This window comes from Monodon monoceros, unplaced genomic scaffold (assembly GCF_005190385.1).
Source record: "Monodon monoceros isolate NGI ecotype Baffin Bay Population unplaced genomic scaffold, NGI_Narwhal_1 Super_Scaffold_19, whole genome shotgun sequence".
NCBI classification, from domain to species: Eukaryota; Metazoa; Chordata; class Mammalia; order Artiodactyla; family Monodontidae; genus Monodon; species Monodon monoceros.
The window spans coordinates 57,310,058-57,332,950 of NW_021703775.1; the positions used below are offsets into that span (position 1 = coordinate 57,310,058).

At 34.8% G+C, this 22,893-nt stretch overlaps 1 protein-coding gene across 2 annotated transcripts in view; it reads left to right on the forward strand.

The window, feature by feature from the left end:
* SOS1 (SOS Ras/Rac guanine nucleotide exchange factor 1) overlaps positions 1-22,893 on the forward strand; it is a 150,921-nt gene that overhangs the window by 81,404 nt on the left and 46,624 nt on the right. For both annotated transcript variants that reach the window (XM_029231478.1, XM_029231479.1), the window contains exons 6-8: positions 1,954-2,097; positions 10,132-10,242; positions 10,317-10,415. In XM_029231478.1, coding sequence (XP_029087311.1) covers positions 1,954-2,097; positions 10,132-10,242; positions 10,317-10,415 — 354 coding nt within the window. The remainder of the gene's footprint in view (positions 1-1,953; positions 2,098-10,131; positions 10,243-10,316; positions 10,416-22,893) is intronic.

The following is a 22,893-nucleotide window of genomic DNA, read 5'->3' on the forward strand; positions in this document are numbered from 1 at the left end:
ACTGCTGATCTTATAGTAGTAATCAGACCAACCTTATTGGGTCCTGGAGAAATGCTAAATGGGAACAGTTGAGATTGTCTAAGGGAGTTGCATTCTAGTAATTTCTAGAACTGTAGCTACAGAGTCACAGGTGACTGATGGAGAAGTGGTGCTCACAACAGAGGCTGAGACTGGTATTCACTCACCGTTATGGCAATGAGCAGACATTAAAAAATAAAGGAGTAGATTTTGAGTTGCACAAATCTGTAAATATAGTAAAAAAACATTGAATTGTTCACTTTAGGATGAATTGCATGGTATGTAAATTATATTTTAATAAAGTTGTTTAAAAACAAAGTGGTAAAGAATAGGCAAAGATTTCTTAGGACACAAAAATCAAGAACCATAATATTAAAAATTAATGAATTAGACTTCATTAAAATGAAAAAAACTTTTGCTCTTTGAAAAGCATTGTCAGAAAAATTAAAATGTAAGCCACAGGTTGTAGGAACCTGTTTGAATTACATATATCTAACAAAGGGTTTGTATTCAGAATATATAAAGAACTTTTGCAGTTCTCAATAATAAGAAAAACAGCCTGATATTTTAGGTGGGCAAAAAATTTGAACACTTTATAAAAGAAGGTATGCCAATGACCAAAAAGCACATCAAAAGATGCTCAACATTAATAGTCATAAGGAAAATGCAAATTAAGACCATAATGAGGTACTACTACACACTCATTAGAAAAGCTAAAATTAAAAAGACTGACAATACTGAATGTTGAAAAGAATGTGGAGCAACTGCTTTTGGGAATGTAAAATTCCCACATTGCTTCTGAGAATGTAATCTGGTATAAATATTTAGGAAAAGAATTTGGTAATTTCATATAATATTAACCATAAGCTAGCCATACAACCTGGCAATTCCACTACAAAATCACAGTTGGGTAAAACATCCATTCAAAGTTCAAAATAGACCAGTGGATTTTAATGTGCAAAATTTATATAGTTTCAGATTCTACGTTGCAACTAACCTTTAAGAAGCTACCATTTATTGACTTGTATAATATCATAAAAAGATATTCACTCCATATATATGAAATTTCCAGAATAGGCAAATCCATAGAGATAGAAAGTGGATTAGTAGTTGCCAGAGACTGGGGATGGGTGTGTCGGGGAAGAATGGAGAGGGCTACTACTGGATACAGCCTTTCTTTTTGAGGTGATGAAGATGTTCTAGAATTTGATGGTAGTGACGATTGAACAGGCTGTGAATATGTGAAAGTACACTTTAAAAGGGTGGATTTTATGGTACGTGACATAGTGAAGAAACTATGCAGAAAAAGAAAAGGGTATCCACAGTTATTTGAATAGACTCCTCCCTTTTCCAACTACGTGTCTTTGTAAAGCTAGATTTTCTTCATATGCTTTAACCAAAGCAACATATCACAACAGATTGAATGCAGAAATATACATGAAAAGCCAGCTATCTTCTATTAAACTAGGTGTTAGAGATTTGCAAAAATGTAAAACAGTGCCCTTCTCCTCACTAAGATTTTTAGTTGTTCTAGAAAAATATAGTTACTTTTCATAAAAGAACTCTTTATTGTTATTTTTAAATGAATTAAATGTTTTATAATTTTCTTGGTTTTAATTTCTAATGTAGTAAATGTTGATAGTAAATAATTTCTAATATAGTAAGCAAAAGCCCTTTGGAGTTTTCAGTAATTTTTAAGAATGTGAAGGAGTCCTGAGGACAAAAAGTTTGAGAACCAGTGACCTAGAGAAATGTGTTTTGCAAACTGTACTTCATTGCCAAAGGAATTCTTTGTCTTTTACTTATATTTGTAAGTTGTTAAAATTTCTCACTGTATCTGCCATGTTAAATTTCATGATTATAAAATGATTTATTGGCTCAAAATTTGTTTTATTATACCACCTAACTGAATTCATGTGTTTTTCATCCCAACAGGATGTAGAAAATATATTTAGTCGTATAGTGGATATACATGAACTTAGTGTAAAGTTACTGGGCCATATAGAAGATACTGTAGAAATGACAGATGAAGGCAGTCCCCATCCATTAGTAGGAAGTTGCTTTGAAGACTTAGCAGAGGTAAGTAATTATACACCAAAAAAGTCTGCATCTAGAAGGCCTGACATTTGAATTAAAATTGGAATCTGAATTCTTGTTTCCAGCTAACATATACATTAACTGCTGACTACTCAACTATATTGCCTCTTCCTCAAAGGGTCATTGTCAACATTTGTTTCCATTATCTCACGAAACTTAGAAAAAGTAGTTTCTCATCATTATAAAAAACAGATCCCACAGCTGACACTTAATTGGCTATCTTATCAATGAAGAGGCCACAGAACTTGGACCTGAGGTCAAACTACTTGTGTTCCAGTCTAAAATCTGCTACTTAGTAGTTGTATGTGTCCATGGGCAATTTACTTCACATCTCTAAACCTCTCTATCTATATTTGTAAAAGAAAGATAATAATAGGACTCAGGATTTTTTGAAAGTTAAATAAAATAACTTTCCTGAAATATTTAGCTAACCAGCTTCATACAGCTACTTAATATATGGTAACTGTGCATAATAATTTAGAATAGGAGGGATGAAGTGAATAGGGAAATCAAGTCCAGGACCTAGATGATTTAGATATCATAGGGGGAGAAAAATGGTAACCTTCTCCTTGATATGTCAAGGGCTAAAATACTGAGTTAGCCCTTATAAGTTAGCATTGATAGTCATTCTGAAATTTCTAGCTCTTTGTGCTCATTCCGAAATCAACTATATCTTTTTTTTTTTTTTTTTGCGGTACGCGGGCCTCTCACTGTTGTGGCCTCTCCCATTGCGGAGCACAGGCTCCGGACGCGCAGGCTCAGCGGCCATGGCTCACGGGCCCAGCCGCTCCGCGGCATGTGGGATCTTCCCGGACCGGGACACGAACCCGTGTCCCCTGCATCGGCAGGCGGACTCTCAACCACTGCGCCACCAGGGGAGCCCTGAATATTTTTTTTATAAATTTGTTTATCTTATTTATTTTTGGCTGCTTTGGGTCTTCATTGCTGTGCGCAGGCTTTCCTCTAGTTGCGGAGAGCGGGAGCTACTCTTCGTTGCGGTGCACAGGCTTCTCATTGTGGTGGCTTCTCTTGTTGCGGAGCCGGGCTCTAGGTGCGTGGGCTTCAGTAGTTGTGGCACATGGGCTCAGTAGTTGTGGCTTGCAGGCTCTAGAGCACAGGCTCAGTAGTTGTGGTGCACAGGCTTAGTTGTTCTGCGGCATGTAGGATATTCCCGGACCAGGGCTCGAACCCGTGTCTCCTGCATTGGCAGGCAGATTCTTAACTGCTGTGCTCCCAGGGAAGCCCAAGCTACTGAATATTTTAAAAAGCAAACTGTTTTCTTTTTTTAATTTAAAAGGGAAGGTAAACTAAACTTCTCAGCACATAAAATGGGCTTGTATTCAGAAGATAAGAAAAACTAAACAACTGTAAACTCTCTTTAAAATTTAGAAAAATTTATAGATAATAACAAACTTTATTTGATTTTAAAACATTTAGGAAAATCACCAAAAGAATAGAAATACTACCTATATCTTACAATGTACAAGAACTGTAGGAACACTTTTTAATCTTTTCCACTGATAATAGGAAAGAATAATGAAGTAAAGAAAAAGTAAAGTAACCTCATTTAAAATGGCATAGTACAGTTGGCCTTCTGTATCAGCAGATGTGGAACCCACAGATACAGAGGGCTGACTGTAATATGATGCAAATAAATCCAACTGCATTATACTACTGTTAGTAACTCAGTATATGTAAACTGATGAAACTCGCCTATTTAAAGAAAGTACTTATTTTTTATTTTTAAAAGTCCATTTCTTGCAGCTTGTAGAGACACACCCAAAACAGAACCACAGAAATATTTAAAATAAAGGGATTGGGCTTCCCTGGTGGCGCAGTGGTTGAGAGTCCGCCTGCCAATGCAGAGGATACGGGTTCGTGCCCTGGTCCGGGAAGATCCCACATGCCACGGAGCGGCTATGCCCATGAGCCATGGCCACTGAGCCTGCACGTCTGGAGCCTGTGCTCTGCAACGGGAGAGGCCACAACGGTGAGAGGCCCGCATACCGCAAAAAATAAAATAAAGTAAAGGGATTGAAAAGTCAACATATGAAAACAAATAAAGGGAAGCTAGTATATAAATATCAATTGATATAATAAGGAAAAGTAAGCTTGGTGGGGAGGGCATTAGAGAGGAACACTACTTAAATAGGAAAAGGGACAACGTCATGAAGATACAACAATCATGAATGTATGTGTACCTGATTATAAAGCCTCAAAATATAAGAAATAGAAACTGACAGAATTACGAGAAATGGAAAAAAATTTACTATTATGATAGGAAATTGTAGCACATCTCTATCACAAACAGAAAAAAGATTAAGGCTATAGAAGTTAAAATAAGAAAATGAACAGGTTTGATTATGTATATATGGATGATTCTAGATTCATTTCAAGATACCAGTTATATTTACAAAAAGTGGTTACAGTATTAGATAAAAAAGGAAGTCTCAAATATTACATAATAGCATATAAACCATCTTTTTTGACTATGAAATTAAATTAGAAATCACAATAAAAAGTTTTTAAAATACTAGGAAATCTTAAAAATGAATTTCTAAATATCTCATGGATTAAAGAGGCAGTGACAATGAAAATTACAAAATACTTGAAATTGAGCAAAAATGAAAGTACTATATACAAAACCCTGTAAGATGCAACTAAAGCAATGCATAAAGAAAAACTTACAGTTTTAGACATATATTTTAAAAAGTAGATATAACTAAAAATAAATGAGTAAAGGTTTCAATCCAAGAAACAGGAAAGATAATGTAAATTTGAGAGTTGATAATAATAGAAACAACATAAAGGAAGTAATAGAAGAACAGAATTAATGAACTAGAAAGCACACAACAGATAGAACAAAACCTCTAATAATGTTGATCAAGGGAGAAAAAAGGAAAAGCATAAATATTAAGAAGAAAAAGTTATAACTACAGATTGCAACTTTTAAAATCATTCAGGAATGCTGAGATCCATTTGAAAATTTTTGAGAACTGGGATGGAGTGGTTAACTTTTTAAAAAATATAAAATAGGAAAATTGACTTAAGAAATAGATATCCTAAAAAAAAAAAAGAAATAGATATCCTAATTAACTTAAAAACCATTAAAAATTGAATAATCAAATCTATGTTTCAACAAATGACATGAGGCATACACTAAGTATTAGGAGTTTTACCAGTCTTCAAGAAACAGTTAACCTTACTGTTTTGAAAGTTGTCCACTGCTCCATTCAGTTTAGAAATAGTACCATAAGGTATTCAGAAGTAAACCCAATAAACATATGCAAGATTTTTGTTAAGAAAACCACAAAATAGATTCGTAAGGAAGATAAAAAATAGGGACACAAAGGGCAACTCAATTTTTTAGGATTATATATCAATACATATATTATCAAAACTGGATAAGAGTAATACAAGAAAGAAATATGAACCACTCTCACATACTGACACAACTGGCAAAGAAAAGTAATCAGTTTATAATCTAAATAAAAACTGTGGCCAGTATGATATATCTTAGGAAGTTTACTCTTAAGTGGTTTGAAATTTTTTAAAAGTTAATGTAATATTTCACATTAACATTAAAATCTCAACAAATAAGAAAAAGCATAGAAAAACATTCATTCAGGAATTTCTTTAAAATGTTGAGCAAAGTAGGAATAGAAGGGACCTTTCTTAATCTAATAAAGGATATCTATCAAAAACCTATAAAAGATCTATTTAATGACTAAGCTGTAGGAGAACGCCACTCACTACTTCTTTTCAGCACTCTAATAGAGATACTAGCCAAAAGACAGAAAAAGAATAGAAAAGACAAAATTGTCCTATTTGTAGTCAACATAATTGTCTACACAGCAAATCCAAGAAAATATATATAGTGTTGTAACTATTAGGCAAGTTCAGTATAGTTGCTAGATAAAAGACCAACATAAAAATTGCTAGCATTACTATACTCAGTTCCAACCAAGTGAATGTATAATATTAAAGGAAAAAGGCTCCATTCTCTCTAGTAACAAAACTATAAGGTATTCAGAAATAAACCCAATAAACATATATATGCAAGACTTTTGTTAAGAAAATCATAAAATAATGATATTCATAAGGAAAATCTGAATAAATGGAAATACCATGTTCATGGAAGGACTCAATATTGTATTGATGCAGTTGTCCCCGAATAATCTATAAATCAGCAGGCTGATCGTAAAATTCATGTGGAAGAATGAAGGGACAAAAATAACAATTTTGAGGAAGAACAAGTTGAGGGGACTTGTCCTATCAGATTTTAAAATTTATTACAAAGCCACAGTAAATACGATTTATTACAAAGCCACATTATTAGTTGTAGATATAGACAATTACTGGAACAGAATAGAGCACCCTGAAAAAGAATACACATACACATGATATGTGACCGAGATTACATTTTAATCAGTAGAGAAATACCAAACTAATTAATGATGCTGGGTCAAAACTGGTTTTCCGTGTGGAAAGAAAATATTCCTTCCTTAGCTCACATCATACAGGAAAAACTCTCAGTAGTTTAAATAAAATCTAAAAATGAAAAGCAAAACTTCAGAAGCTCAGAAGAAAATACAGGAGAACATATTTATCACTTTGAAGTAGGAAGGGTTTCTTAAAGAACACATAGAAAGTACAAACCATAAAAGAAGAGATTAAAATTTTTAAACTTTTGTTCACACACAAAAAACCATAAAGTTACGAGAAGCACAAAAGAATGAAATTGAACTCCTTACCTCACACCATATATAAACCTAAGTTCCAAATGGATCAGAGACTTAATATAAGAACTAAAATTATCAAACTCTTAGGAAAAGCATGGCTAAGTCTTCATGACCTTGACTTTGCAAAGGATTCTTAAATATTACACCAAAAGCATGAGTGAGAAAAGAAAAAAATACGTAATTTAGACTTAAAATGTAAAACTTTCGTGCTTCAAAGAGTACCATCAAAAGTGAAAGGACAGCACACAGAATGGGAGAAGATATTTGCAAATCATATGTCTGATAATATCTGATATATTCAGTGTATGTAAAGAACTCTTACAAAAAAGACAAACAACTCAGTTTTTAAATGGTCACAGGATTTGAATAGGAATTTCTCCAAAGAATATATAAAAATGTCCAACAAGCACATGAAAAGATGTTTAGCATCATTAGTCATAAGTAAAATGCAAATCAAAACCATTATGAAATACCACTTCACACTCACTAAGATGGCTAGAATTAAATTTTTAAAATGAAAGGAAAATACCAAGTGTTGGAGAGGATGTGGAGAAATTAGAACCTTCGAACTTTGCTGGTGAGAATGTAAATAAAATGGTACAATTGCTATGGAAAACAGTTCTTCAAAAAATTAAAGAATTACTGTATGATCCAGCAATTCCAAAAGGTTGCATACTGTGTAATTCCTTTTATAGGACTTTCTTGAAATGAAAAAACTATTGAGATACAGAATAGATCAGTGGTTGCTGGGGGCTAAAGAGGCTATGATGGGAAGGAGGAAGGTGTGGCTATAAAAGGGTGGCAACAAGAGCCATCCTTGTGGTGATGGAAATATTTTATACTTTACTACATCAATGTCAATGGCCGGGTTGTGATATTGCACTATATTGTACTATTCTAAGAGGTTGCCACTGGGGAAAACTGGGTAGTGTGCAGACAGACAGAATCTTTCCGTATTATTTCTTACAACTACATGTGAATCTAAATTATCTCAGAGTAAAAAATTTACCTAAAAAAAGATATATTTATACAGTGGAATATTATACAGAGTTTGAAATAAATGAACTGTAAGGAACTATATGAATCATATTGGATAAATCATTAAAACAACTGAATATAAAAACCAAATTGCAGAAGAATTTATTGTTACTATGTACATTACAATATTTATATAAAATTTGAAAACATTGCCTTGTTTCTTGATACATATGTAATTATGATATAAAAATATACTTGGAAGTAATCAAATTCAGGATAGTGATTTCCTCTGGGGATTAGCAGGAGAGGAAATTACCTTCTGAAAGGGAGCTCAGGAGGATCAATTACATCTCTACTGTTTTATTTCTTTAAAAAAAAGAAAGGTGAAGTGTTATAAAATGTTGAGCTCTTTTTGAGCTAGATGGTGAATATGGTTGTTAAACTGTTTTCTGTACTTTTCTGTATGTTTAGAATAGTCTATATTTTTAACTGTTAATACACAGTTGTGTGTATCAATAATTAAATTTTTAAATGAATCTTATAAGTATTGCATTTAACCAGTAAACTGATCATAATATCATCTATTAATTTATACGAGGATGCTTAGAAGTGCTTGCCATTCTATAAATTTATCCTCAATAATAAAACTATGTGATAAGAGCTTGGATTTCCAGTTAGTTGTCAGTTTTTTTCTCTCTTGAAATTAGCTATTTTAGAATAATACTAGATACCATTTATTCACCGCTTAATATGTGCATACGCTATTGCAAGCACTTTGTGTGTATCTCATTTAATTCCTAAAACAACTCCTTGAAGTATATATCATCTACATTTTCCAGTGAGGAAACTTGGCTTAGAGAGAGTAAATGTTGATAGTTTGTCAGAGGTCACACAGCTAGTAAGTAGTACAATCAGAAGTGGAACCTGAGTGTCTCTGATGCTAGAGTCATGCTTTTAAGCCACTACACTGTCTGTATAGTCTTTACTTTATATGTGTAATTGTCATAAAAATTCTATAATAGAGTTTATTGAAAGGGGAGGAGGACAAACATTATCTGCTCTATATAAGTTCATGAATTCAAGAGACCCAAGATAAAAGCATCCAATCACATTTTTATTCCTCTCTCGCATCCAGTCTATTCATAACCTGACTCCCTCCTGCTGTTATTGTTGAAAACCTACTATCCATTCCTGTAAGATCTGCAATGGACTGCAATTTCCATTGTTATATTATTACAGAAATTTTCAGTTGAGAAGACAGTTGAAGGAATTGAAATGGCTCAAGGAATTTAGGATGACTTGGAACTTTATATCCCATATTGCATTTCACAGAGAACAGAACTGGGGTCTTCTGATTTCTGATCTTGTGTTGTTATTATTGAATCTTTCCTTAAAGAAAACAGTCTGAGAAACAACATAAAGGGTAATTTAAAAATAAACATTTGTTCTGTCATTCACTCCTAACTTCATTCTTCTGCAGTCCTCCACTAGATGTCCTCTTCCTCTTTCTAGAATTACCCTTCATAGAAATGAGCTCTTGCTAGAATCTATAATACCATCTTCATAATAGTTTGGGCTTTTTGGCTTTTTATTTTTACCTGGAATAGAGCACAGGATGGCGGAGAGTAGAAATCCTACCTCCTGATAAAATCACAATACCTACTCTTTTTTTCCTCAGGAATCAGCAAAACCAGTAGATTCTAACCTTTAGAATTGTTTAGTTTATTAATCATTGGTGATGGTAAAATTTTTGGGCAATTTGGATTAAATTTTTATTTAATTGTTTTGTGAAAAATGTGCCAATGAATTTTAGATGATATAAACAATTACCTCTGGCTTGCAGAATGTGTAAGTAAGTCTATGAACAAGAAATAACCACGAGGAAATAAATGTCTGGCACCAATATTCTAAATGTTTATACTTTACCTGGTTGTGGATATCTATGTTCTTTATTATTCAGGCTACACTTCGTTTTCCAGATCTAAAAATCCCCCCATTCTTTTGACTATGTTTGTTGATAATACTCTACTAGAACCCTTTCATGAGAGGTGTCATAACATATAAGAATCCCATTACTCATCAGAAAGAATTGATTTACTTTCTTAATTGAGAATATTAGGTTTATTCTGTTAAAATTAATAGCAATGTAATTTTGTTTAGAGGCTTTAAAAGACATATATAATTGTGCAGGCATAGGTGTGCCCATAATTTAATCTTTTTGTGTTTATGGTGGTAGGTCATTTATACTTTACCTTGGAGAAAGATTATTTATGTTTTGCCTTCTTTATTTTCTAAGGAACTGGCATTTGATCCATATGAATCATATGCTCGAGATATTTTACGACCTGGTTTTCATGATCGTTTCCTTAGTCAGTTATCAAAGCCTGGAGCAGCACTCTATTTGCAGGTATAGTAGTTTTTAGATCAAGATATATGATGTCTGAAAAGTAAACTTAAAAATTAAATCACTTTGTTTTCTAGTCAATAGGCGAAGGTTTCAAAGAAGCTGTTCAATATGTTTTACCCAGGCTACTTCTGGCCCCTGTTTACCACTGTCTACATTACTTTGAACTTCTGAAGGTAAGAAAACTTTCTTCTACTTTTAAAATATTCAAGTGTGTTACAGTTTTTTACCAGTTCATTTGTGTGTGAATCATTATGTGAGCGCTCATGAACATGTCTGTATCTATTTTCTTTCTAGTTAAGAAGCAAATGTAAATGAATCTACAGAAGAGTGGCATATTTTCTCCGGTTTCAATAGGGAATTTTAAAGCAATCATCAGATATTTTTATCTTGTGCCCTTACTTTTTGTTTACATGGTCGAATGTTTGGAAACAACCTTGTATTTATGCATCCAAGTCTCCGTTTTGGGACCTCAGCAGATTCAGGGACTTAGATAAGGAACCAGTGTGGGGATAATGCCAAAGTAATGGAGAAGATTAATCACCTAATTTTCGTAGCTTAAGTTTGCAACTGTGTCTGTAGAACTGCTTACTCTTACTTTAGAAGCAGTGAACTATAGTAATCCTAGTAAAAAATTCCCATTTGATTAAAATACTCAATTTAAAAAGCACCAAAAAGAAAAGGTTGTGCTTTTTCTCCCTCTTGTCCTATTATGCACTGAAATTAACTAGGGAAAAGGGAACCTTAGTCTGTATAAATTATAATTCAATAGTGTAGCTCCAGGTGATTTACTTTTAAATATCTTATGTATCTAATGATGTCTGCTTTGGATTATGGATAATATGTCCTAAAAAAACATCAAAATTTTTTCAAAAATTTTAAATAATGAATGAGATAATAAAGATATTCTATTTAATGAACTAACCCCATAAATACAAAATAAGACATGCATTAATACTATTATGATTTCTTTAGTTTTTAAAAGAATGTTTTATTAAAGAAAAATTCTATTATCATGATTTTGTTATGAAGCATGTATTATTAGAAATCAGATTTATAGTTTGCAGGAGTACATGAAGGCTCTCTATAATGAATCAATGAATGAATAGAAAGCCTGAATTTAGTAAACTGGAGGAACTCAGATTCTTACATTTTCCCAGGTCTCTCTACATTGTAGTAATTTGGAGTTCAGTTAGATTTGTTAAGTAGGAATGTTTGAAGTAGGAAAGGACTAAGGAAGTTAAAGGACTTGATCACCAGGCAGAATTATGGAGCTCTTAGCTCTCTGTTCTAGGCTGCAAACAGAATACCATTTATGGTCTTCGGTAATATAGGATGATTATTTTAAGAGGATAATCAAGAGGAAGCATTTGGTGTGTAAAATCATTCTTTATAAAAATTCATTATGACAAATCATAACCTCAGAATGGGACATTTGCAAACAAGTTTATTATATAGATCCCTTCCTCATAATGGAATCTGTAATAATGAGATTTTTACCTGAGACTACAATGAAATTCTGATGGATTAAAGGCCATATGAAACCTTGAAGCAGTCATTAATTAATAAGTAAGAACAAGAAGCTTTGATGAAGTTTCAGAAGGCTATAAAACCTAACCATCTTAATAGTGTAAGAGAAATTAATTATTTACTCCCCCAAGTATAGGCAATTAAAGTTTTAAATATTATAAGTTATGGTAATAAAACTTTTTAAAATTAAATTAATTTATTTATTTTTGGGTGTGTTAGGTCTTCATTGCTGTGTGCAGGCTTTCTCTAGTTGTGGCGAGTGGGGGCTACTCTTCGTTGCCGTGTGCAGGCTTCTCATTGCGGTGGCTCCTCTTGTTCAGAGCTCTAGGCGCGTGGGCTTCAGTAGTTGCAGCACGTGGGCTCAGTAGTTGTGTCTCATGGGCTCTAGAGCACAGGCTCAGTAGTTGTGGCGCTTGAGCTTAGCTGCTTCACGGCATGTGGGATCTTCCCGGACCAGGGCTCGAACCCATGTCCCGTGCATTGGCAGGCGGATTCTTAACTACTGCACCACCAGCAAAGTCGCCCAAATTTTTATTTTATAATTGCGTCAATCAGCAATTTAAAAGATTTCTACTGGTAAGCACATGTATTCCTAGTTCATATTACTGCCTAAATTTCATTGCAAAATTAAACAGTATATTGAGCAGGAAACTTTGCCCAATTAATTCTACAAATTGTCATCCCTCCTTTTTATTCTGCATTCCCTCAGGACTAATGTACTGTTTGTATTTATTATCTTTAATTTGTATTTGTTGGTATGTTGCTTAAATAGTTTTATTGAGCAGTATTTCAAAGTGTATTCTATACAATGCTAGTCCCATAAGATACTCTAAATTAAAAGTTTGGGGGAAGGAATTCCCTGGCGGTCCAGTGGTTAGGACTCCATGCTCTCACTGCCGAGGGCCTGGCTTCAGTCCCTGGCCGGGGAACTAAGATCCCACAAGCCATGCAGTGCAGCCAAAAAGAAAAATATGTTTGGGAGAAATGTTCAGTGGTCAGATACGTTTGGGGAACACTGTATCCTTAATTATACTCCTAGAAATTTTCAGTGTACATTAGAATATTAAAGTCTTTGTGAAATTGTGAAATAAAGCAATCTAAAGCAATTAATTCCCAAATTAATTAGACCATGGAACCCTTTGAAACTGTAATGTATTTCTGGAGGTTACTTTGGGAACCTATCATAGAATTCCTCCATCAGAAGAACTGAAAGACCTTCTAACACTTAATGGTCTAAGATTTTTTCCAGTAACGTGATTCTCACTAACTAAATTTTTTTCCTCTGGGTATTGTCATAACTTCAAGTGCCAGTGTGGACTAGGTGATTCTGGACTCAACAGTGATTAAATAAAATCATCTCAGTGGGAAGCAGCAAAATGCTAAGACGTCAATAACAATTGGAAACTAACCATAATTTATCTATGATATGGAGTGGCTTTTGAAAGACTAGATAGGACTCTGATTTTTTTTTCTGACTCTAGCCTGGTAGCCTACTAGCTGAGTAGCCTGTAACAAGTCACCTCACCTTTTGAGCTCTGGTTTTCTTATCTGTGAAATGCTCTTATCTCACTGGGTTTTTCTGTCAACCAAGAGAACGTATGTAAAAGTACTTCATGTGCAGTAAAAAATATAAATACTGAGTATTGTCATTACTAGAAAATGTTCTTCTTGTCTTGCAGATATCTTAAACTAACATTTTACTACCTTCATCTTTCACCACTTCCCCACTTCTCCTGCCTGCCCAAATTTGTATTCCATTTCTTTGTTGATCAGCTCAGATCCCTTCACCAGAAGCCTCAGTACCATCTTTGATTCTTCTCAGTCCCTTATTAGCAGAACATCATGATTTGATTCCAGAAATGATTCTGGAATCCAGTCTATTCTCCTATTCCACTGACACTGCCTTAGTCCAGACCCTCAGTATGTCTTTCCTGGGTTACTGTAGCAGTTTCCTATATGGTCTTTGTGTCTCATGGAACTCCCAGTTTGAAAAGTGCAGTTGGTACCCTGTGAAGTGGGACACAAAGTCTAAATTCTTTAGCCTCTCTCCAGCCTCACCTTTCAATACTTGATGTTACTTTCCTTATGCTTTAGCAATAAAAAATTTCCGAGCAGCTCTGGATATGTCAAATCTGTTCAGGATTCCATATCTTTCTTTTTTTCTATTTTCCTGGAATTTTGCTTCTATTTCTACCTTCCCGTTTCATCTGAAAAATTCCGGCGTGTCAAAGAGTTTGTTCAAATGTTGGTTCTCCATCAAGTTTCCCTTGGTTTCCTAGGCTGATCCTTTGACTAAGCTCCTTTATTCTCTTCGTACCTCTTTATAGAACATGTCCCATTTTTACTGTCTACCTTGTCATTAGACTGTATACTCCATAAAGAATGGAACTGAGCCCTATGTATATTTGAATTCTCATGCCTCGTAGTGTTTGGCACTTAGACATTCCATAAATGCTTGTTAAAAAGTGAATAGCAAAAGTAAAGTAAGTTTTCCTTGCAATTCCTATAAATGTTTTATATTTGTAGGAATAGTTTAACTGTAAATATAATAACATATATGTATATAATTACATATATATTGCATATATATACATAATATGTATATAATTACATTTATTTTGGAAACTTAGAATGCCTTCAACTTTACAAATTCAGAAAATAAAAGTTTAGTTATTAATAGTATGACTTTAATGCCACTGAAACTGGAAAAAAGAAATACTTCTCCCCCTTCCCCTGCCCCCCACCAGCAAGTTAGTTTGCAGTCAAGTCTTTGGAACCTTTGATTAATTTTTTTCACATTAAAGTTAATTTTTTTGAAGTTAAAAAAAAAACAAAAAAACTTCCTTTGTGTCCTTTTGAAAACCTCATTGTTCCAGTAATTTGATTTTTCTATGTGAAGTTTAATTTGCTTTATTAAACCAATTTAGAGTTGTTTCTTGGGGCTAAGTAAATATGTTGGCCAGTATTTTGAAGGTTACCAAATCAGTACATTGTTCAGTTCATCAAAAATGTTAACTGTTTCTTTGTTCTTAGATATATTATTTTATCCTCTTACGGTATACTCAGACAAATGTTAGAAAAAAATCATCCAGGTTGATTTTGAGCCAATCAGTTCCCTAGAAAATTACCTGTTCTCTTTCCAATATGCTGGGTACATATAACCTAGGGGAAAGTAAGTCTCCCTCAATTTAAAAAATCAGGTTCAAATCTATATTGTTATTTGTGCATTAGTGTGTTAGTTTCCGAGGGCTGCTAGAGCAAAGCACCACAGACTGAGTGGCTTAAAAACAACAGAAATTTATTCTTTCACAGTTCTGGAGACAAAAAGTCCAAAATTAGGGTGTTGGCAGGGCCATACTCTTTATAAAAAAGTCTCTAGGGAAGAATTCTTACTGCCTTTTCTTGGCCTCTGGTGTATCCCAGCAATCCTTGGCATCCCTTGGCTTATAAATGCCTTCACTTCAATCTTTGCCTCCATCTTCATATCACTTTCTTCATATCTTCATATTCTTCTCTGTTACCTCCGCATCCAAATCTCTTTCCTTTCTCGTAAAATGCCAAGTCAGTGGATGTAGGACCCACCCTAATCCAATGTGACCTCATCTCAACTTGATTATATCTGCAAAGACCCAATGTTCTTTTTTTTTGAATTTATTTAATTTATTTTTGGCTGCGTTGGATCTTTGTTGCTGCGCACGGGCTTTCTCCAACTGCGGCGAGTGGGGGCTACTCTTTGTTGTGGTGCGTGGACTTCTCATTGCGGTGGCTTCTCTTGTTGCGGAGCATGGGCTCTAGGCACATGGGCTTCAGTAGTTGTGGCTCGCGGGCTCAGTAGTTGTGGCTCATGGGCTCTAGAGCACAGGCTCAGTAGTTGTGGTGCATGGGCTTAGTTGCTCCACGGCATGTGGGATCCTCCCGGACTAGGGCTCAAACCCGTGTCCCCTGCATTGGCAGGCAGACTCTTAACCACTGCGCCACCAGGGAAACCCAAGACCCAATTTTCAAATAAGATTATGTTCACAGGTACCATGTGTAGAACTTTTTGGGGGAACACAATTCAACCCATTACAGTTAGTTTTTGGTATACTATAAAAATTAAATTCATTTTTGTTTTTCTGATTCTCCAGTGTATATTGGCTTTCTTAAACCCATAAAAATATATTTTTTGCATGGGCCAATTAATCATTTCCTCCTGATCTTAGATTTTAACATTTAATTTCAGTCCAGCAAAAATCTAGTGAAAAGCCAACAACTGCAGTATTTTTCAAATAGATGGATTATAAGCAGCTAATAACTCATGGGAATTCAAAATTACTAACCATCTTCTGAATAAGACTAAATGTACATAACTGAGGTTGGGGTTATCATGTATGCTTTCCCTTAAATGAAAAAATAATAGAAAATTTAACACTTAAAACCTCCATACCTGTCTTAGGTTTCATTGATAATAAAAAGTACAAGATTAGGAAAATAATTGAGAGAAACATGTCCAGGTTTAATTTTAACACATCACAACAACCCTCAGTTTTTAGGTAAGATTATTAAATTAAGAACCAATGGAATAGTAAATATTTTAGTGGATGTTAATTCGTTATAACATTGCAGTGCTTGTCTTGATCACATGCTTTACTTTAGAAAATAAGAGACACTAAAGACTTTAATCTGAATGTTCACATGGTTAGACACTTGCTATATGTTAAAATTTAACATTAAAATTTCTAGTATTCCTAGATTTTTGTGTACTGACTGACTCGAAGAATAGTCCTTAACATTTCCCCTTAGCATCATAAATATTGCCAAAATTGTAGCCTCAAATGCTTATGTACAGAACTGTGGGAAAGGGTTACAGATAAGAACTTAGAACTGAATGGTGCAGTGAGTGGGAAACTTAGGCTCAAGAACTGAGAAATGTTAAAAGTAGGAGACATTTTTCCTCCCAGAGTAGTTTTTTTTTTCAGTATATAAAACAAATTGGAAAAGGCAAACATAAATTGTGCTACATCATTCACTTTAAACACCCACTAATGGCCTTCACATAGTGCACCAGAAACTCTTGTAAAGAAATATGCTCTGCAGACCCCTACTACAGGTATCTTGTATGCATTTGTTAATGGCTTTGGTTTGTTGCTTTTTCAGTTTGGGAGCTGGACAAGTATCAAACATCTTCTACTCTAGATAATGTTTTATCTACTTTTTTCATGTTCTGCATCTGGTTTAATTGCTGTATGCTTCAGACCATTTTTTTATACTGCCCATGAGCTGATGCTTAATACCAGCAATAAGAGGAGATTTAGAAAACATAGCTTCTCTCTGAGTATCATAAAAATAAGTCCAGAAGAGGTCTGTCTAGCTTCCATTCCTTTGAACTAGCTTTCTAAATTTAGAAATTCTTTTCCAGAAACCATAGGCTCAAAGCAGTGAGCTAAGTAGTATCATATCTGACCACAGATGTTGAATGCCTAAAGTTAAACATAGAATAGTATAATGCAGGAGCCATTATAAACAAATAGCTGACTAATATATTACTCCAGCGTTAAAATTTTAAATCAACTAAACTGCTTTGAGGAACATTCATAGTTTTGGTGATTTTTTTTCTCTGATAAGAAAAGAGAGATGGTTTTGAAAGGTATTTTATTCCATAAATGAGATTATCCTAACATTTTTTTAGGGTTGATTTCCTGTTTAAAGTTTCAAACTCTTGTCACCTTTCAGATTTTAACTTGCTTTTACATTACTGCATTTTCTGCCATTTTTCTCTCATTTCCTCTTTCTGGAACTCCAATTACATGTATGTAGAACTACTTTATGTTGTCCCACAGATCTCTGAGACTGTTCATTTTTCTTAAATCTTTGTTCTTCAGAGTGGTAATTTCTATTGATCTGTCAATAGAATTGTTAGTTACTATACTTACTCTAGAATTTCCATTTAGATTTTGTTTTATAGTTTCCAGAGACTCCCTATCTGTCCACTCAATAAGACCATGTTTTCCTTTGATTTTTTGAATATGATCACAAAAGCTACTTTGAAGTCTTTCCTAAACCCGCATCTGGGCCGCTTGGAGTCAGTTTCTATTAACTGGGTTTTTTTCCTCGAATATGGGTCACATTTTCCCAGTTTTTTTGCTAGTTAACAACTCTGGATTCTGTTGTGTTGAGGATTTCTGTGGTTCCCTTTGTGGGTTTTGGTTTTCGTTTTGTTGTGGATTGTTGGGTTTTTATTCTAGTAGTAGACAGTTAACTTTTCTGGACTCAACTGCAAATTTGTCTCTTCTGTGTTGTGCAGCAGCTAATATCTCTGTATCACTTTTTAGGATTTCCATACGCTGCTTTTTTAGCTTGACTCTTTACTGTCTTCCTTACACATGTATGATTTGACAGACTAAGTGGGCAGAGATAGTGTTCAAATTTGGGGACTCAGTATCTGGTTCCCTTACACCTGGAGACTCCCCCTTAATTTCCAGCCACTCTGCCAGCCTCAGACTCTATTCCCTGGCACCTTAAACCAGTAAGTCTTCAGCTTTCTGCTCTCTGAGCTATGTACAGTTGGGGAATAAACTCAGTTTAAGAAAAGCAGAACCTATCCATTATAGCTCTGTCTTTCAATAGTAGATTCCTCTTTGGTCTCTGCCTACTTTTTTGCTAGACTCCCTGGGGTCTTTTCATGCATGCAGAGTTTAGGAGTCAACCAGGCATTTAGGTAGAGTTTATTCTTAGATTTTGTGTCTCAACCCTTCTGCAATTCATTCACTTCCAGATTTCCCCCTTCAGTTTCCTTTTAAATTCTGCTCTCTTTCATCTCTAGTGTGTGAAGCTCCTCTTCTCCTCTCCTTCTTCCTCACTGTCATCATGGGAGGTTGGAGAAAGCCCTAATCCCACAAGTGTACAGTTTCTAGTTGCAGCTTTTCAAGAGCAATAGTATTTCTGGCTTATGCTTTCTTTCAGATTTTTTCCAGTGCCTGTAAATATTTTTAATCTCTTGTTTAGATTGAATAATTGTTATCTACAGAGGGTTTTCAAGACTTCTTCACTTCACCACCGTTACTGGAAGTTCTTGCATTTTTATAGCTCTTCTTTTATTTATTTTTTTTATTTTAGCTGTACTCGGGCCTCTCACTGCCGTGGCCCCTCCCGTTGCGGAGCACAGGCTCCGGACACGCAGGCCCAGCGGCCATGGCCCACGGGCCCAGCCGTTCCGAGGCATGTGGGATCCTCCCGGACCGGGGCACGAACCCGTGTCCCCTGCATCGGCAGGCGGACTCCCAACCACTGCGCCACCAGGGAAGCCCTATAGCTCTTCTTCAGTATTTGTTATGGCTTTGCTGTCTGTAACAATAGGAAGGGGGTACAGTGAAGGGCTGCAACTCATATTCCACAAGTAGGCAAGAGAGCTGCTAATGTTAGAAAATGTATTCTAATAGATTTAAAGATATGAGTAGCTGGATCCTGTTTAAAATACAGTTTGAATATTGGGCATGTTTTAAAATTGGTTGCATTGATTTTTTTTAATTGCTTTATTTGTTCTTAGATCATCCTTTATCTTTTTCCTCACCTAGATGACATGCTTGAGCTTAAAATATTCCCATACAGAAACAGTACACAAATTTAATCCAATTAGCAGGAACTCTAAAAACGTTTTACAATTATCTAGGATTGTTACAATCTGAAAACATAATAGTGATACTTAGAAACATATTTCCCTGTTTTCTTTTTTTGCTGTTGTGTTATGACTTCTTCATCAAATAAACATTGTGGTATTCAATTTTTTTTTCCCTTTTTTAGCTGGAAATTCACCAAACTCTCTCCTTTTCTTTAAAAAGCTAAAAATAAAAATAAATTTGGCCTTACTGTAAAAAAGTGATTCTAAGTCACAATGAAGGGAGCTTGGTAACGTTATTCACCAGCATTTTGGCCTTCCAGTTATAGCGCAGTTTCCTTCTTCTTTTTTTAAGGTGTAAGATCTTTTCTTTCATTAAGTGCTTCTCTATTTTAAAAAGTTTTCAGGGACTTCCCTGGTGGTCCAGTTGTTAAGACTTTGCCTTCCACTGCAGGGGGTGCAGTTTCGATCCCCGGTCAGGGAGCTAAGATCCCACATGCCTCGCCTCGCAGCCAAAAAAACAAAACAAAACAGAAGCAATACTATAACAAATTCAATAAAGACTTTAAAAAATGGTCCATATTTTAAAAAATCTTAAAAAAATAAAAGTTTTCAGAATTTCTAATACTCTAATATTTAACTGGTAATAGATAATAGTAAATAATACTTTTATCATTATCTGTCTCTATCATTGTTTTTTTCATAAATTTATTTATTTATTATTTTATTTTTGGCTGCATTGGGTCTTCGTTGCCGTGTGTGGGCTTTCTCTATTTGCGGCGAGCGGGGGCTACTCTTCATTGAGGTGCACAGGCTTCTCACTGCGGTGGCTTCTCTTGTTGCGGAGCACGGGCTGTAGGCGCACAGGCTTCAGTAGTTGTGGCACGCAGGCTCAGTAGTTGTGGCTTGTGGGGTCTTCCCAGACCAGGGCTCGAACCCATGTCCCCTGCATTGGCAGGCCGATTCTTAACCACTGCACCACCAGGGAAGCCCCTGTCTCTATCATTCTTTTAATCATATATACTGAAAAACTTTTTCATAGACAGTTTTAATTCCTATTATATATATTTAAATGTTTATATTAATTGCAATTTTCCACCTGTCTGGATAGCAAAGAAAGACAAAAGAGATTAAATCCAATTTAGCAAAATCTTAAAAACTGCCAAATATGGATGAAGTATATGAGTATTCATCATTTTATTCTCTCTACTTTTAAATATTTTGTCAATTTTTATAATAAAAATTATAAATACCCATTTTAATTAATTTAAGAAACCCCAAATAAAGCTATATAAAATAACTATAAACTTCAGCTAGTATTAAAAAAAATTTTTTTTAATTACAAACTTTAAACTCACTGAATCAACAGTATTTTTTGTTTTCCCTTCTCTTGGTCAAATCTTTTTAAAATTAATATTTGAAATCTCAATAGATAAAGTATGATGCCATTTACTTTTTAAAACCATAAAATCTTGTCATACGATTTCTTTGGTAATTGCACATTTCAGACTAGAAATTGAACTTACCATCAGTCTGATTGCTAAAGCCATTAAAAGCCCATTTTAAGAGAGAAGATAGGTACAGTATACAGAAAGTTGAAGAGCAGATATTTAGCTAAAAGCATTAAATTATTTTTTTTAAAAAACAGCTTTATTGAGATATAATTTACATGCCACAGTGTTCTCTATTAAAATATACTTTTTTTGTTTGTTTGTTTGTTTTCAAATTATTTCCGCTCCCAAGTACCTGTAGGGGAGAAAGTTTTTTCCTCAACCCTCTTAGAGTCTCTGGCTGGGTCTGAAAAGGAGACTGACAAAGATTAACAGGAGAAAAGCATACAGATTTATTTAATGTAAGTTTTACATGACACAGGAACCTTGGCATATTGAGTATTTTAAACTGAAGGAACTTGACAAAACAGAACCAGGGAGGTCACTGACCTTCTCCTTCCCTCCTGCTGTTTTCTCAAACTCCTTCAACTTAAAATATTCAGTATGCCAAGGTGCCAAATTGGGGAGTAGTGTGTCCTGAACCTTATCAGACCCTTCTCCTCCCCCACTCCCGTCCTATCATTTACTCATGAAGTTTATCTAGAAAAGCAGTGACCCCTTTGCTATCAGGTAAGAAACCTGTCACACCCAAGGTTACTTTTAGCAGCATGAAGAAAATCAGGAATTTTGCTGGTCTCAATAGGATTAAAGAGATTCAATGAAGAGAGGGGTATGAAAAAGGAAATGGGGAAATGTAGACTGTTTATTGTCCAACTATCTTTTGAACTACTCTGCTTCTTTTTTGTATAAACAAACCAAGTTCACTTTCTTGAAAACCTCCTTATCTTTCCCAGCAAAACTTCTTTCTGCACTCATTCACTCAGTGAAGTAGTCCTACTATCCATCTGGTTACTCAGAATAGAAACCTGGAAGTCCTCAACTCTTCTCTGTCATTCTCCACATCACATCCACATCGTCACCAAGTAAGTCCTTTTCATTCGTGAAAAGGATCTTCTTTTGGATTCATCTTCTGTTCATTTCCTCTCGGTACTCTATGAGGGCCATGATCATCTAATCTCCCTTCAGTCTTGCCTTTCCCATCCTCACCCCCCACATTTGCTGTTTCCTGGGTAACGAAACCAAAGCCATTTTTCTAAAATGCAAATTTGATCACATTAGTCATTAGCTTAAAACCCTTAATGGCTCCGCATTGACCCAGGTTAATGTTCAAGTTTCTAATAAGGCTTGCAGCCCTGACTTAGTCCCTGTTGACTTCTCCAACAGCTTAACTCCTCACCTCTCCCCACCCCCATCCTTCCCAGCCACCAGGTTCTACTCTTCCGCCAGTTTCTCTCAGCCTTGATCCTGAGTAACTCTTTGATTACACATGCTGTTTCTTCTTCCTAATACATTTTTTGTACCTCTGTTTCCCCATAGCTAAACCATTCTTATCCTTCGAACCTTATAGTCATTTCCTTCTGGAAGCCTTCCTTGCTATCATCTCTCCCTTTATTAAGTCAGGGGCCCTTGCTGTGTATTTCCAGAGTGACCTGTATTTTCCCCATTATAGCACTTTGTCATTCATCTTCTCTTTTACACTCTAAGCTCTAACAGCAGTGACCAGATTTGGCTTGCTCACTGTCATATTTTCATTACTTATAAATAATGGATGGTTAATTAAATGTTTGTTAAATTAATTCTGATTGGAACTTCACTGGCTTCCCCTGTAGATCTGCCCTTTTGAGTTTCATTCAGCTACTATTAATATTCTAAATAGTTTCTAAAAGTGTACAAAAGACCATTTAATTATCTCAATAAAACTTGTGACTTTCCTCAAAAACTTAGAGAATTTTGCTTTTATTTCCTAATAGTGAACTGTAAGTCAGGTTATAATTTATATTTTAAGATTTCACTTTTATATTTTCAACCATTGGCTAATTTAATAAAGATATTGTTTCATTTAAGTTACAATTATGGATTATTTATAGTGTTATACTATTTATTTCATGTATTATATACCACCTTGGTAATGGTCATCTC